Source organism: Thermobia domestica, chromosome 9, assembly GCF_964235325.1.
Source record: "Thermobia domestica chromosome 9, izTheDome1.hap1.1, whole genome shotgun sequence".
NCBI lineage: Eukaryota > Metazoa > Arthropoda > Insecta > Zygentoma > Lepismatidae > Thermobia > Thermobia domestica.
The window spans coordinates 270631124-270648093 of NC_137462.1; the positions used below are offsets into that span (position 1 = coordinate 270631124).

General features: G+C 37.7%; 1 protein-coding gene across 1 annotated transcript in view; it reads left to right on the forward strand.

Annotated features, from left to right (window-relative positions):
* The first annotated feature begins 2005 nt into the window (after positions 1–2005).
* Positions 2006–16970, forward strand: part of LOC145660697 (ribosomal protein S6 kinase alpha-5-like) — a 172073-nt gene continuing 157108 nt past the window's right edge. The window contains exons 1-2 of the mRNA XM_081726049.1: positions 2006–3211; positions 16691–16759. Of these exons, the coding sequence (XP_081582175.1) occupies positions 3052–3211; positions 16691–16759 (229 nt within the window). The 5' untranslated portion in view covers positions 2006–3051. The remainder of the gene's footprint in view (positions 3212–16690; positions 16760–16970) is intronic.

Below are 16970 nucleotides of genomic sequence, written 5' to 3' on the forward strand. Positions count from 1 at the left end.
CGAATAATTTTCCGAGAAACGATTTTTTTCTTAAAAACGAAAAACGAAACTAATTCGGAAAACGAAAAATGAAATTTCCGAAAATCGAAAAAAAGATTTTTCGATAAAAGCCATCCCTAGTACCGGTACCTACTCTGTAGCAAACACACGTTGGTAGGCCTAATTTTATGGAAGTCAACGTGTTCTTTCCATTATTTATCCTTACTTTCTCTTAATACTGTGTTACTGTTGTGCAACATCGATGACACAGTATTTGATATCACTACGATCCGAATATGGCGACTATTAACGTCAACTATATGACTTCTGCACAGGTATAATGGAAATGTATGACTGAGAAGCCACACAGAGTGCCGTAACTAGAGGCGGATGTCCGGGGGCAGACCACCCCAACATCTACTCACCTCAGTTGCTAGAAAACGCTTACCTTTGAGTCTAGTTTTTTTTTTCTTGCATTATGTTATACTCGTCATGTAGTTCAAACTAAGCAAGAGAAAAATATATCGCAGTCTTCATCTTTTCGAGATATGCGCATGTGCACAATTATATGCGCATTCTGCGCAGTTTTCCGCAGATGCAGACAATTGGTTTTAATTTCGTTTTAAAGCTATCCTGTATTTACTATGGCTTGCAAAGTTTGCTTGATCTCGGTGAAGCCGTTCCCGAGATATCACGACAAATGTCATCTTTAATAAATCGACTGTATCGCAGAAACTACAGCATTTTCGACAAATTGCTAGTTACATTAATTTTGCAAGGTGTCCTATTAGTCTGCCAATTTTAATCAAAATCGGTTGTTGTGACCCAGACACCTTATGGATGTGTCACAGGCCCTTTGTACAATTTATACTAAATTTTATCCCAGACTGGTAAAATATTTTTCTACTACTTTTTTTTCCTGACCAGTACCGGTATACCGACCAGTAAATTGATGCTTTGTTATGGCTATTTCTTTCTTTTCTTTTTTTTTTTTTTTTAAAGAAAGTCCACCGGCTGTGCTCTTTAGGCTAAAGAGGGCGTATAATTAATGAACTTAAATAATTATGAAATAATTTAAGGTATGAAAATGTGGTAGAAAACGGGAGAAATTTGAGAAAATCCATACAGGCGGTGTTGTCCACGATAATTCACACGGCCTGGAATTTAACCAGGGACTCCCCGCGCCATAGATAAGCGCTCTACCAGTGAACTAACCTGCATCCGTAACTTTTTTTTTTTTTTGGAGGATTCTATTGTAAGAGTACCGGTTATATCTTGTTACTATTTTTTTTATAGTTTCGGTATTCTACGTACTTGATGTAAATATTGTAAGAGTACCGGTTATATCTTGTTACTATTTTTTTTTATAGTATCGGTATTCTACGTACTTGATATAAGTTTATGCTTTTTATCTATATTTATACCAAAATAGATTTCGCGTAGGTCGTAAGGTCGTTAACTTTGATCTCATGTTCTATTTATATCATCTAATCATACGTAACTGGACTCGATAAATGATGCAGTGAACTGCTCGTTTTAAAAGAGAACTCTTTCAGCTTAGGTAAGTCACTATGTAAGTGACGTACGCAAAAATGTTATTTTCATTATTTGCACAATGCCTAGATTTTATAAATTGTTTTTACAATAATGAGGATATTGGCAGGAAGTGACGTCATGAAATTGATGACGCACTGCAGAAACATACATAATACACTGGTAACGGGTAATTCCCACGTGCTTTTTCACTTGTTGCTACGACGTCATGATGCTCCGCACTTTGCAAAAGTTACGTCTTACGAAACAGCATCCCGTGTTGCTATGGCAACGAAATACGTCTATGAATGCTTGCGCTATTTCCTCGTATGCGTCGCATCTCTTCTGGAGCAGGAGAGAAAGAATTGTTTTTAACGCAAGATGTCACATATTGCCTCGTTTGCGTGACGCACATACCTTTCAATGCCAAACACTGTCATATTATACTGATGTGTGTGGCTTATTCCACGCCTGCGCAGATTGAAATCCCCGTTCGTAAGGTTTCACGGTAGTCTTTCACGCGAAGGGAACACCTCTCCGCAGAACTAGAAACCCCTTATTTCCCCTCTAGCGCAATGCATGACGGGAAGGCGAACAGCTGATCAGTCAACTCAGACGAGTGCTACACGTCGTAACGAAAGGCTGGTAGTGGCTGCATTGTCTGTACACTGCAGTAAACCAGACAATATTTTTCTATAAAAAGAAGAAAATAGTGACAACAATTTGTGCTCAGTGTAATTGTTGTGAAAGTGAAATTCGGACTTTGGACCTTATGAATAATAGAAACTGGACTGATACATTGTTGAACAAACGCTGAACGAAACAAGAACTTTTGTTGTGGCTTTGCAGTTTTTGTGTGCTCCGAGTGGCTTTAAGCTGTTACAGTTTGTGGAACTGTTTAACTTATTTAGTATTTATTTGGGAGTGTCGCGGTTGAAAAATGGACTGTTACTGCGGAATTCTAGTTTTATCATCAGGAGGGTAGTGCTTGCGACTTGCATAAAGGACTTGCGAAATCAAGATTTACAACTATTTTTTTAAAAAGAAAGAAAGACAGTTTAGTACCAGTGAGAAAAACATATTGGATTTTTTTTTTTAAATATATTTATTTATTATATTTAAGGTGATAGACTGTTTGTGAAGACAAGAGATCATAGTCATAAAGTGAGACGCTTTTTATCGTATAGTTTACTGTCTGTCTGCTGGTTTGCTATCAACTAGCGCCACAGTGGTGATTGGTGTAACAGTTCGTGCGACCTAGATTTGCGTGGCCCGATTCAGCTTGGTAACACGAAAGTTTGTTCTACTTTATATTGTTGAAAAAATAAAACAAACTTCTTGTGTGAATTGAATTTTTTTGACGAAAAGTGTTGTGTTTTTTTAAAATTGTGATTTACTTGTGTTGTGTGAATATGTTAGTGATTACATAAAATCAACTTACTTAACGCTTATGACATGTTATCTTAAAGCTTAAGAGAAAATAATACCACTTTCTTCTTCTTTTGGTCTGTTTGGTCAGAAGTTTTTTTGCAAGTGCCCATGAAAATTAATCGGAAATTAAAGAAAAAGTGCATAATGGGTCTGCAGACCGAACACGAGAGTGGATATTTTGAAGATGAATGTGAGTGCGATGACGAAGGAAAAGAAAGGGATAACCAAGAGGAACCTGAGAAGGATGGGGCCAAACCCCCTGCGAAGGGTGAGTTATAGCTTTGTTCAATTATTTACCTATTTCATTGACTTTATTGTGAGCTCGTGGCAATTATTTTTTTGTGCAGCTACATATAGTGTTGAACTTGTGAGTTATATTCGGTATCCGTTACAACTGCTGTTTGTTTTCTTCTATTTCTGCGTCCAGTAGGACACCGTCTTCATAGGCTCGAGCGCTTAACATTGTTGCGTTGGTAACGCCAACAATAAGCGAGAAGCACTAGGATAAAGGTTTGCATTATACGGCAGATCTCTTAATGATTTACTATAGGAGATATAGGAGATTTAGGTATGATCATGTAAAGTTATTGTGTATTAGCGTCGCAGTAATCCAGGGATATGTAATAATCGAATTTGCATTTTACCTTATGACAGTATTTTTTTCTGGGAAAAGTTCTAGAACACAGGTTCCCCATTACAAAACTAATGAAATATATTTTATACATTCCTTATTTGTTTCTATCTTCTTTTCTTCCAGTTTTTGGATCTTTTTTTCTTTTATGGTTGAAATATGTTATAGCTGAAACCGCAGCCCAGATTAGTAGATCCTTATAATACGGGTTTGATTTAATAATTTTATTAAAATTTAGGGGTTAACTTTACAACGCCCGCTCCAACAGGTATACTCACTCTCAAACGAGAAATTACGCACTGATAATTTTATGAAAATGGATCAAAACTTATTTAACCTTAAACTAACCCGTTCCTAACCCCTACCCTACTTATTCATATCTTACTCTACTCTACCCTACCCTACTCGATTATACATTTTAAAAGGGCCCTACTTATCGATGCGCAGCTGGTGCGTGTCTTGTAAAGTTTACCCAAATTTAGATTATACGTAGTTCAAAATCCAAAATGCGCAATATGGCGATTTTATTTAGATATTTCGTTGTTGGCCCTTCCTGCTGGTCTAGTGGTTAAAGCGTTTGCCTCTGGTGCACGTGGTCGCGGGTTCCAATTCCCGATTAGAGGGCGCAAGAATTTGATTTCACCATCATTAACTTTAAATGTTCAACCTTCTGTAGCCTAAAGAGCATTCTGTGGGATTTTAAACTTTCGAAATTTCATCTCGTTTTTTACGGTACATTCGTGGTTGACAGAGCTCTGCGTGGATATATTCAGATTGATTTTCTTTCTTTTAAATGCCCTTTTCTGTTGTTAGAAGTCGCATCGTTTGTAATGTTATAAGGAATCACGATTGTCATTTAGATTGAGAACAAAGATTTGTGTTTACGAAACCTATATTTTCTTTTCAAACCAAACGAAGTTGCATCACCTGGCTTTGTGTAGCCAGCAGCCGTCAGAGACAATAAATCATTTGTAATATTGGCGATTATTCTAAGCTTTCATTCTCCTCCTGCAATGTTTTGTTAGTCTTCCCAAGCGGGATCAATTATTTCTGGGATGTTTCGTTATCTGTGTCTCGTATTGAGGTCACGGTGAATTTTGTTACCTCATATTCATCGTGTTTAAGTTGGATTTAGGTCGACCATATGTAGTAATGGCTCAGGTAATGATCGGTCTTTATCCAACTGATATGTTGTATAAGAGATTGCTTTTAAAGTTTTGTTAACTAAGTCGAGATAGATGGGTGACGCTCTGATTTTTGTAATAAGATTTGTAGTTTGTATCAACACGCTAAGATCATAGCTGAACTCAAGAAGTTATTGTGTTGAGCGCGTATCCTATTGCAGTTTAATCTCACTCGTATTGACTCGGGATTCTCAACATACCTATCGTGGTTTAATTGTTATATGCACTTTCCTGTTGGTTTGCTGCGAGATTTACTTTCTCTGTGAGAATGTTTCGTAACACTGACCGGCTTTATGTTTCGGAGTTCGCACAATTTCTATCAGTATGATGTCCATAAATCAATCATCATAGTGGGTTGTGATTATTATGTGGAGTTTTTGTGCGGTTAATGTTTTTTTATGGCTTTGCGCTCTGTAGCAGCAGATATTGCCAACTTCTTTGAATTACCTTGGCTCGTTTGTGTTTCAAAGTGAAATTTAACAGATCTTTCGTGTCCAATACTTTTACACTATGAACTAAAAGTTGTCTGAGGAAAAAGAAAGACATTATCTTCCCTTAAGCTGACTTGGCTATTGATCAAACCAGAGTCCTTTGGAATCACTTTGACGTAGCTACTTTATTTTGGCGAAGGTCATTACTCTTATTTTTGTCTTTTTTGCTTCTTTCATTATACAATAATCGGGCTTGAAGCAGGCGCCGGATTGGGAGGGCGCAAAATTGGGCAAATATTTGGGGGAGAGTTTTGTTTTGGTTGGTCAGGGGGCCGCTAAGGCGAGTTCTTGCCGCGGTCGAGAACTAACATAGTTTCGTTGCTGGCTTGAAGAAACTCTTCCAATTTTTAGATGTAAATGCTGACGGCGAAGCTCGGTTGGTTGTGTTTGCAATAATTTCTTTAGGTTGCCGCTGCTCCTAATCAGTTTTCTACTAATAAATTTGATATTGATAGTAATTAAATTTCTAATCGTTTGGTGATGTATGATATTTTAATCTGTGCGATTCCAAAATTTTGATGTCTTGTGTCTGTTTATGAGTTGCCATATTTAATTTACGGTAATGAAATTATCGCCCGAACCACGTGTGCAATTCAAGGACTTTCTGACATCTATTATGGATCAATGGTGTCCACGTGCTCATAGAGACTTCCTAGTTGTGTTGTGAGTGCCACGAGTTAGTTTGTCGTTGGAAGTAAACAACATGCAACATCAGATTATATTGTAGACATATCGGATGTTTAATTATGTTTGTTGGTATTAAATCTCCTATTACACCATTGTAGTGCTTCCATCCAACGGAGTTGTTAACGCATATGGTTTTGGGTTCGGTTCCCCATAAGGATAAAGGGTTTGGGTAACTGGTCAAATCAATCTACTTGTCTAGTGAGCAAAATGGGGTACGATTTGCTGACTACACATCGCCCTAGTAGAAGCTGGATAGCTGTCAGCACAGTACCGTGCCTTGGGAAGGGCGAGCGGGGCAATGGCCCCGGGCGCCGAAGTAACGGGGCGCAAAATTCGGGAGGAAAAAAAGGAAAGAATGGAATATATGTATAGGGGCGCCGTCGAATACTCTCGCCCCGGGCGCTGATTTTCCACGGCACTGCACTGTATCAACAGAATCTTAAGCTATGTTGACTTACTAATTTTTTCTTTTCTGAGCTAAGGAAAAAGCCAAGAGTTTTACTTACCGTGAATATGGTCTCTGTCAGAACGATGTTAACTGAGGGGCGTAGCGTATTGAGTCTTGTGAATTTACGGAAATAAATCTGCTTGTTGTGGCTAAACATGTATAATGATGATATAATTTTGGGTTCAGGATTATGTATCCTTAATTTTACTTTTTTTTTTCTGTATAATGGATGAATATGTTAATGATTTATTTAGAACATAACTTCGATGATTGAAGTTGGATTAATCTCCCAGTTCGTAGTAGAGCGTGTAGTGTACACTTACATATGCTTTCCCTGCTGGTCTAGTGACTTGCGCATATGCATGGGTTCGGGTTTGCTACCAGATGCGAGAAGCCTTACATGCATTACGGTGGTTCGGGTTCCACTTTAGATGGTAGGTCTACTTCTTGTATAGTCTCCCAGTGTTGAAAATGGATGCCACACTTGAACAAAGGTCACCATTTTCACCTACAGTAGATTTTGTACCGGTAAGATACTTTCGAAACCTTTTATTAGTCTTTGTAATGTAATTATTACACCTTATAATCATCGTAGAACGCATTTGCAATGTATGTTTCTGGCTTTTTGTAACGAACATGATCGATATTCCATTTTTCAGCAAGACAATGTGATGACATGGCGATTAAAATTATCGACGTGACAATCGTGATAATCTAGCAACGATAACAATTTATAAGCTAATAAAAGAATAATCTGATGTTTTGATTGTGTATTTATTTGTAATAGAGAATATTAGAAACATAATATTCATTTTCTTTCCTTTTATTTCTTCGCCGTGTCCTTGTCGTTATTTGTCAGGGGCGTAGGATGTATTGAAGCTATTGAAGCGGAACTTTTTCTGGGTAAACATGCCACGCTACACCAGTTATTTATGGTTATATGTAACAAATTCTGTATTGTAAATGTGCTACGGATAGTTACTTGTGTTTTCACTGGTTCATAACCTGAACATTTGTTCAATAGGGCGTTCGAACTTTTATTACGGAAGTAGTTACTTCCATTATGTATATTTGTGCGTTACTCGTGGCTTAGCCCTGTGATTCACTTTTCTTTGGGTGGGAGGAGCCCGCCGACTTTCAGCTAGTAGAGTTGTGTGTGGTGCGTTTGTTCATTCAGCTATTGATTGTTTCAGTCCCACCTGTTGATTAAGTGTTCGGTGATGTTGCTGCTTGTTCCTCTTTAATTATGTGGACACTTGTTTATTCGTCCCTGGTTTAAAAAAAATAAAAAAAAAAAAAGTTCCGGGTTGCGTTTATTTTAATTTAGCGTTTGCTGTACTAGATGTAAAAGGGGCTTGTTTAGACCTACCTCAAGGTACACACGTTTGCGACAGGCCTTCGTTTCGGCTAAAATCGATGAAGGACGCAAAGGGGAGAGGCGTGGGTTGCCGAGCTACTTGCAGATGTAAGATGTGATGGTGACGCGTTTTCCACCTGTTCGCTGTATATGCTTGATATTGTTTTGAGTGCAAACTTGAGGGAAACTAATTTTTATAAGGATAGTTATACTGTTGCGATATTTTTTCCCCGTCAAAAATGGATTAGGTCGTAATAGGTGTTGTCAAAAGGAAGGTTCTACAACACAGCCCCCCCCCCCCCCATTACCAAAGTTTAATTCACACGGTATTGCCGAGCGGGCGTTAGCGAGAGAAGGCGGGTTAGGGCCCCACAGGGCACGTTTTCTGTCTTTATTTCAGCTAAATGGAAAGTGGGGACCGGTGTTGTCAAATGACAAAATTTTTTGAATGCGTGTTGACAAATAAACTAGAGTTTGAGCGATTTAGCTGTAGCACATTGATCTTAACTTCATTATGGCTGTGTTCTTGTGAATGAATCTACCATAGCTATGTGTATGTGTGTGTGTGTGTATGGAACTAGGCTGTTATTTCGCCGATCCCCCCTTTTTTTTCTTTCCCGACGATGCCCAATTAATCGATCACTTTAATGTTTGAGTTATGGGTGAAAACTTGCAATAATTCGGTTATGCTTTCTATTCTCGAACCTACTTACCTGTAGGCGATTTGAGAAATTTTGAAACAATGTTGTGATCAGCATACGAGTACTGTGCAATACTTAGTTTATAAATGAGGTAAAAACGTTTTGGATAAAAGGGATAAGTGATAAAAATACTTGATAGAGGCCCTGCGTTTGGTTTTCTGTGGTAAATTTTTGGAGTAATTATAAGAAAACTGTGTAGCTACGTGCAATCATAGTGTACGGAAACTGGTTTTATGTAATTCGCTTTAGCTTAGCATGTTGTTTTGAATCTTAGTTTAGGAGAAATAATTAATAGTAGTAGTTCATACACCGTAAAATTTCATGATTAAATAACTGTGATTCTGGTGGATTTGATTGCTGATAATGGGGGCCACGGGTAGTGGGAGAACGCTTACCTTTGGTGCGCGGGGTTCTTGGTTCGATTCCCGGTTATATAGGTTTGTGGTGGACAACATTGGGTCCGTGAGCATTCTCGGGAAACTTCCGTTTCCTCTCACGTTCTCTTTCTACCAAGAGCTCCTCCGTGGCTAAGCGGTTAGCGTACGTGCCTTTGGCGCGGGAGATTCGGGTTCGATTCCCGGCGGGAGCTCATGTGGTTCGGATTCCACATTAATCAGGAGGTCCACGTCTCATATAGCCTTGCTGCTGAACGGGACGTTAAACTCAAAATCAACTCAACTCTCTTTCTACCAATTTTTCCATCATTCACGTGCCTTAATCAGCCCTCTTCCTTAGCCTAAATAACATAACGTGGGACGTTGAGATGAATATTTTAATTTTGATTACTGATAAAAAGACCACTACAGTCACACAAGTGACCTGTTTCGTTAATAACTTTAGAGCGAGTTGCTCATTTTGAATTCGTTTGTAGAATGCAGCAAGGGAATATTGGTTACTTTTACGATTTTCTGCACAATACTGACACTATATACCCGATTGGTTCTTTCTATAATTCCGAAGAATTTGGAAAAGTGCCATGTGGGATATATGCTCCATTTTTTTTCGAAGGGACTCGGCGGTCTTGCAGTATCTAATGTAGCTCCTACATTGTTATTACTGCGAGTGCACTTTGTAATGGCTTCATTAGCGTTAAAGTTGAGACATTGAATAATTTGCGTTTCCTATTGTGTAGTATCGCGGTGTCGAAATTATTAAAGATCAGTGTGTAGTTGCATGTTTATTATTATTATTATTATTATTATTCCTATTGAGGTATGTTGCAAGTGCAAATCGTTGCTGCAAATAAGGGAACTTATCTCACTTCTTCTGTGTTGCAATCGCAGCAGCAAACGATGAAGCGTATGTCCTTGTCTGGGATTTTTTTTTCCCTTTCTCGATAGATCATAGTTGTTCGCGTTTTTATTTCAAGGCCACCTTCCATAGCAACCTCGGTCGCATAGCCACGTAGTAATCTACTGTATTTCAGCTTCTTTTTAAGCTGAAAAAAAAAAAAAATCTTCGTTCCTATGTGAGCAGGCATGTGTTTCTATTGGTTGTGTATTTAATGGCTTTCTTCTATTTGTATGAACGGATGTGCTCTGTATAGTCCGTGGCTTAAATGTACTGTATCAGGATTTCGCTCGTATAAGTGTATTAGCTATTCTGACACGATTGTGAGTATAAGGTCCGTATTGTGAAAGACTTAGTAAAGAGTATTGATTGAATGAGTTGAGTTTGATACTGTTGCTGTAGTAGTAAGTTCAATGCACAGCCAATAGATGAAATTATTTTCTTAGTATAGCAGCTTATTTTTTCTGATCGTCTTATCTGTCGATAGGTTGGCTAGTAGATAAGAGAAATCATTTTCAGGGGACGGTTAAACCGAGATTTTCCTATTTCATCCTTCCATTTTCCTCCTTGAACGGAACGGAAAAAGCAAAACAAACATTGTTTTAAATGGAATCTGATAATACTGCATGCTAAATCAAGCTTCGTGTTTTATTTATTTATTTATAGGCGAATGATCAAGTGGACAGCGCACTGATTGGCTATATACACACACAACAGTTCTGCTTGCTCTGTGACGTTCAAAACAGGATTACACGCATTGTTTGCTGTAAATATGTTTTTCGTGACTGAGCCGTAGAGCATTCCTTGAACGTTTTTGCTGCCAGCCCTGATTTGCCTCTGAATGAGGAAAATTGTTCGCTAAACCCCGCATGAACTTACTCTTCTGTGAAAGGTGATTTGAGATAGGAAAGTTGAAGAGGGAGAGTTGAAATAGATTCGGAATATTTGTACCATAAGGTATTATACTATCTGTAGTCGAATAGTTCGATTTTACTCCTAGTGTGAACATAGTAAGATTTAACAGGTGCTGCCTCCTAATGATAGTATTACGTTTTGAATTCATTTAATATGCTCTTCCAATGTTGGATTCAATTTAAATTTAAAAAAGAAATCATGTATACAAGAATAACATTTCTAGAGAGAGGCATAGTAATTAAACACTGTAGAAAAATGGTACCGGTACTTCATACGGTTGCGCACTGCCATTAAAAAGGATTGGTCATTCTCATTGCTAATCATTTTCCACGTCCCACAGTTTGGAAACCACTGCGCTAATAAATTTACCCATCTCGTTGAAAGACCAATGTAACCACTAGTCCCGATAGCATAGTTTAAGCTAAACTTTATCCGCCTTATACAGAGTCGTTTTGACAAATGATTAGCGTCATACTAAACGCCCGACTACTGCAGGAAGCATATGGAAGTCGAACGCTTTAGTATGGCTCTAATCACAGGTCACACTGCATATGGCCCTATTAGTTTTGATTCGATTTTCTGATGCTGGTAATATAGGGCCTATGTATAACATGTAACATAAATTAAACGACTTACAGGTGGTAAAGAAAAGAAGATACATGTTGTGATTTGTTACCATTTGGAAACCATTTAATTTAGTAACACTTTCACTCGAATCCTTCGTATGCGGGAAAGAGATTTGTTCCCTAAAGGCAGCACCCATGTTAGTGTGGTAACGGAGCATCCACAACTGTTCATTGCTTAATCTATGAGATTCGTTCTTGAAACAATTTGTTTGTAAATAGAATCTGCAAAACCTTCAGACTATGCAGGTGCATCGATCAACTATTTGACATAGGTCAGTTGCAATTTTTACTCCGGTTGATAAGATATATAGCACGATTTAAGATTGTGGAATGTGTTAAGGCTTGTTTAAAGGAAAGATTCGTTGTAGTGAGAGTTCCTATCATGTGTGGAACAGCTGCTTCCGCTCAAGAGTGTGGTTTCGGATTTATGTGGGACGATGTGAGATCGTAAGAAGAGAAAGTTCGCTACGGAGCTGTAATGATCTTGTTGTGATTAGGATTTAATTGTTTACTTGCTAGACGCTGTTTTTTGATCTTTATGTAATCTAGTGCGTATCATTAGCACGATCATTAAACTTTTTTTTTTTTTTTTAAATTACTGCAAACTTCGAAAAGTGATCGGTTTTTCACAAAACCTTCGTATGTATTCTGGGTCTGGCATCACTGGCCTTTTAATTGCCACAAATTGATTAGCTTCTATAGGCTACAATCATGGCTAGTTCCTGGAAATACATGTCAAAACATATTAATTTGCTCTCAGATACTATATAGTACACTGTATATTTGTATTAAATACTATAGCACTATAGTTCATAAGGATATGTGCGCAAATAAGTATTGTTTTATGTGTATTATGTACACGCGTACATCAATGTGTGTGTGTGTGTGTGTATTTGCTACTGTGCTTCTATCTTTTTTGTCTTCCTCCCTACCTTGGAAAAAATGCTGCAGACTTCCCTGATTACAGTCTACAAATTACCTTTTCATTTTGACGCAACAGTTATCTTATTCAACACCGTCCGCCAAGAAATACTATACTTAACAAGGTACTACACGAGGTGCTCCATTGTCGAAACGTTTGACAATTGGTTCGGAGTCTTTCCTTGACAGCATATGACGTTTCGATAACTGTTTCATGCCCCCTTTGTAGTCAAGGAGCTAACGCATCTGTTTGTGTGCACGGTGCCGGGCTCATTTTCCTGTTGGGGAAGCCTGTCTCGGCTACAAATCTGATAGTTCTCCTGTCACATGTAGCCTCCGCAGTAAATGGAAACATTGATCTCGATTTCAGTCTATCGAGTCAACATTTTGTTAGCTACAGCTTTGTAAGAAATATCAGAAAATCGCGCTATATGTGCGTAAATAGTATGTATATTACCGCGAGGGAAAGACAGACTATGTGTTAGTTAAGCGATAATAATTTCTTCCAGTGAAACAGAACCTGTCAATCTTTAATAGCAACGAAGATCGTAACTTTTCAGCGCCTCTCGGAAGTTAGTTTCTCCCCCGATTTTCTCGAAATCTATGCATGAGAATTGACCTTCAAATGTGTTACCTTGTTCACTCTCGACTGATTAATCTTTATATATAAAAATGAAAATGATTACGTTTGTGAGTTAATAACTCTTGAACTACCCAACCGATCTCGATTAAATTTTCAACATAGATGAGGTTCGGGCCTGGCATGGTTTTTACCATTTCACTTTGACGGTGCAACTTAGGGGAGGGGAAAAGTAGATATTTAAAAATTATGGAAAATGACCTATATTAGTGTCGAATTCATAGTTTTCGGTTCGCTGAGATGAATAGTGACACTCCTGATGCCGTTTAAATCCAAATTCACCCTTTATGTCCAAAATGAAACGTATTCTCCCGTGAGAAAAATGTAATTTATTAATTTGATATACATCATATTCGTTCAGAGATCTCTTGTTGGGAGTGCGAGTATCTGCTGCAAAGAACCATTACGATTAGCTAGGCATCCCGGAAGAGTTTTTTTTTTTCTTTCCTTTCTGTAATTTATGACCTTGCAATTGTGATATATGGTAAAATGATTGCATGCGTGTGTGGTTTCAATAGTTTCCTTGGCTATTATGTCATTTTATATAATTTCATATTTTTGCGTTACACGGGTAAACGTAGCGTTAAGTATAAAATGAGGAAATGTTTTTAAATGTATTTATTCTTTAGTGTTTGTCTTCAAGGGCGTACTAGGTGGAGATTGGTGTTGTGTTTGCTTATTTATTTCAGACTTGGTTTTGGTTCATTGCTTTGTTTAAGGAATTTACTGGTTTTATTGCTTCTTGTGTATTTGATTTCTTTTGTTTCATATTTTAAATATTTCGTGCTCGCATTCGATGCGGAAGGCCGGGGTAGGATTTCGGTTTGTGTAACGCGACATTGTCACGTTAAGTAGGTTTAATGTGGATTCACGTTCTTTATATTATTCCATATAATTAATGGATATATATATATATATATATATATATATATATATATATATATATATATATATATATATATATATATATATATATATATAATTAGATAAATTAAATTTTTTATGTTTTATTTATTTTTACTGATGTTTCAAACACAGTGATAAATGCAGTCAGTTCGTTTGAAACTTCAGTGTAAATAAATCAATCTCAGATGAAACACTAAAAACGTTATTATTTTCAACTCCTATTCTCTGTGGGAGCTCCGTGTCTAAGCGGTTAGCCTACGCGCCTTGGCGTGGGAGACCCGGGTTCGATTCATGGCGAGCTCATGTATTCGATTCCACGTTAATCAGTAGGTCCCGTCTCATATAGCCTTGCTGCTGAATGGGACGTTAAACTCAAAATCAAATCATGTGGTTCGGATCCCATGTTATGTTGTAGGTCTGCGTCTCATATGGCCTCAGTGCTGTAAGGGACGCGAAATTCAAATAAAATAAAATCCTGTTATCCCTGAGGAATGCTCCAATCCAGTTTCGGAATTACGTGTAACTTACATAATCTGATCAAAATAAATTACTAACATGTATTACCGTTCCAAGAATATATATCATTACTTTAGTTAGATCCATTATTTATTTGTGTCTGATGAAGATTAGTGGATATATTTCTGAACTTATAATATAGATTAATAAGAATAACGGGTATTTGTTGTGGTAAGATTTTATTTCAGTTTTCTATTCTTGCTTTCAATTTACATTTGCATTGCTGCACAGGTGGAAAAAACTAGTCACTTGCTCAGTTTTTTTTTTTTTTTTTTTCACATCCTGCGTCTGTACTTCGTGTATCTTGCTTGGATAACCATTCATTTTTCTCTTTTTATTTTTATTCTGCATTCTTTGCAACTGTTTTGACAAGTTTTCTTATATTGTGTTAATTTTCGCGTAAAATTCTAGAACTAGAGGCACATTGTCTGTAAATTATACGCAATGTGCTTGCTGCTGAGACATCTTTCTACAGCCCCTTGTGAATAGTTATCAAAATAACATTGGTGAGAGCTTAGCGTTTCTTTGTGTTGGAACGATATACATAAAAGAATGTGCTCTTATTGCTACGTATCCGGTTTGAATGCGTATTTCCTTGATAGCTTGTCCTCGAAGCTGTTTCATTTCTCAATGCCAGTGTATTCTCACGGCGAGGGCTGGGATGCACTCGCTCCGTGGGGAAAGAAAGAAAGAAAAAGGAAAGTCCCTGACCTGGTCCACTGGCCTTCGGAAGCTGTGCAGAGGTGGGGCCGCTGACCGAACCGACAGAGCGAGTGAGAAGAATGTAAGCGTTAGTAAATACGCACAATCGCTAGCACTCGTTCGTTGACCTCTGCGGTGTGGCACCGGAACTAGAATAGTCCCAAGTCGTACGGATGAGTTGAAGAGGCGACAACCGCTGCTGCTTCTTGTTGCAAGCGGGTAGGATAAAAATAAAAGGTTTTTGAGTTTCGTCATATTTGTTATTCATTCCAATCCTGACGAATGATGCAATGGTCAGAGTCCTGCTTGAACTTTACGCGTGGATAATGAGAAATCGTTGCATCTCTTTATCCCTTGTACACTTTAATTAGTCATGAATCTACTTGATGATACCCGTCTTGTATATTCCATTTATTTATTTATTTATTTATTTATTTATTTATTTATTTATTTATTTATTAGGCCATTGTTTTGAACACTACTTATTCTAGCATTGGAACTACGTATAATTTAAATGAAATGTCGTGTCCTTTCTGAAAATGTACTTCATATTAATTAAATGTTCTTATTAAATATTAAAATTAACAGAACACAATATGGGCATTATGCAGAGTCGTTCTGACGCGTGATTAGTGCCGTGGAAATCAAATATCCTGTTCTAGTAATATTTAATAAGAACATGTAATATAAAAGTTCATTTTGAAAACGGAAACAGTTAAATAGACTTAAAAAGAACAAAGCAGTTAAGATCACATTATTAACAGTTCCTTTCGGAGAAATCTAAATCAATATCAATATTGAAAAATGGAATGAAATGAAATCTTTACTTCGTCTCGCGGTTATGCTGGCTAGGCTAAAAGAGACGGTGATGATGAGACATGAATGAAATGGTAGAATGAAGGAAGTGGGAGGACATGAGAGAAACCCGAGAAAATCCACCCACATGGTGTTTGTCCACCACAAAGCTCTATTGGCGCGAGCTGGGATCGAACCGATTCAATGCACCAGAGGTGAACTCTCTACTACTGACTAGTGAGCCACCTCGGTCCTATTAAAAGATGGAAGGAGCACAACAAATCACTGGTAGATCGTTTGGGTTTTCTGCCAAGGATTTGTGGTTCGATCCCAGCCTATAAATTCATGGTGCACGACGACATATGATCGTAATCGTCTCGATTTTCCTCGTTTCACCGGTTTTTCCATCTTCAATACCGATCCAACGAAGTTTGGGGAGACTGCTTTGTGGACCGATATACGTAATCGTTTTTATATAGTGAATATTCTCCAAATATCATTGGTGTTGTTTCTGAACACCCTGCATAATATTAATTCAAGAATTTTTCTTCTCGTTTGTTGTAACATTTTGTTAGTTGGATTTTGTATTATGGAGAACCTCCATATATTTTTAGATACTTCGTGAGAGAGTGTTATTTTAACCTTAAATTCATAATTGGGTCAATAGAAGTAAGATGATATGCTGGTAATGGGCTTTGTGGATCAATAAATATTCACTATTCGTCGCTATATCACTTTGAAGCGTAGTTTTAATAACCTTCTTTCATATGCTAATCTGGAAATACTTTTTCTTTCGCTTCTCTCTCTGTGTATATGTCTTGGTTCTAGCTTCTTGCTGATGTAATCTATTATAAATGTTGGCTGCCCTAATTCTTGAGCTGCAGCCATTGATTTGCCCTACTTATCTGACTTAGATTTTTGTTCTCTTGTTTTGCAGTCAACCTCACCGGCAAAGGCCGGGTGGATATGTCCAACTTCGAGTTGCTCCGTGTTCTCGGCACTGGAGGTAAGTAGTTTTTTTTTTTGTTTATTTTAATTAAAGTCACATGTACTCTCGTGTAGCCGTGTGGTTAGCGCTTTGCTCTTAATACACGTGGTTTTATGTTCGATTCTCGGTGGGAACAAGAAGTACATGAGGGTGAGGGGAAAAAAAAAGATGTAAGTAGAAATAATGCGTATAGGAGTGATGTGGGAGTACGGTGGTATTCATCTCTGAT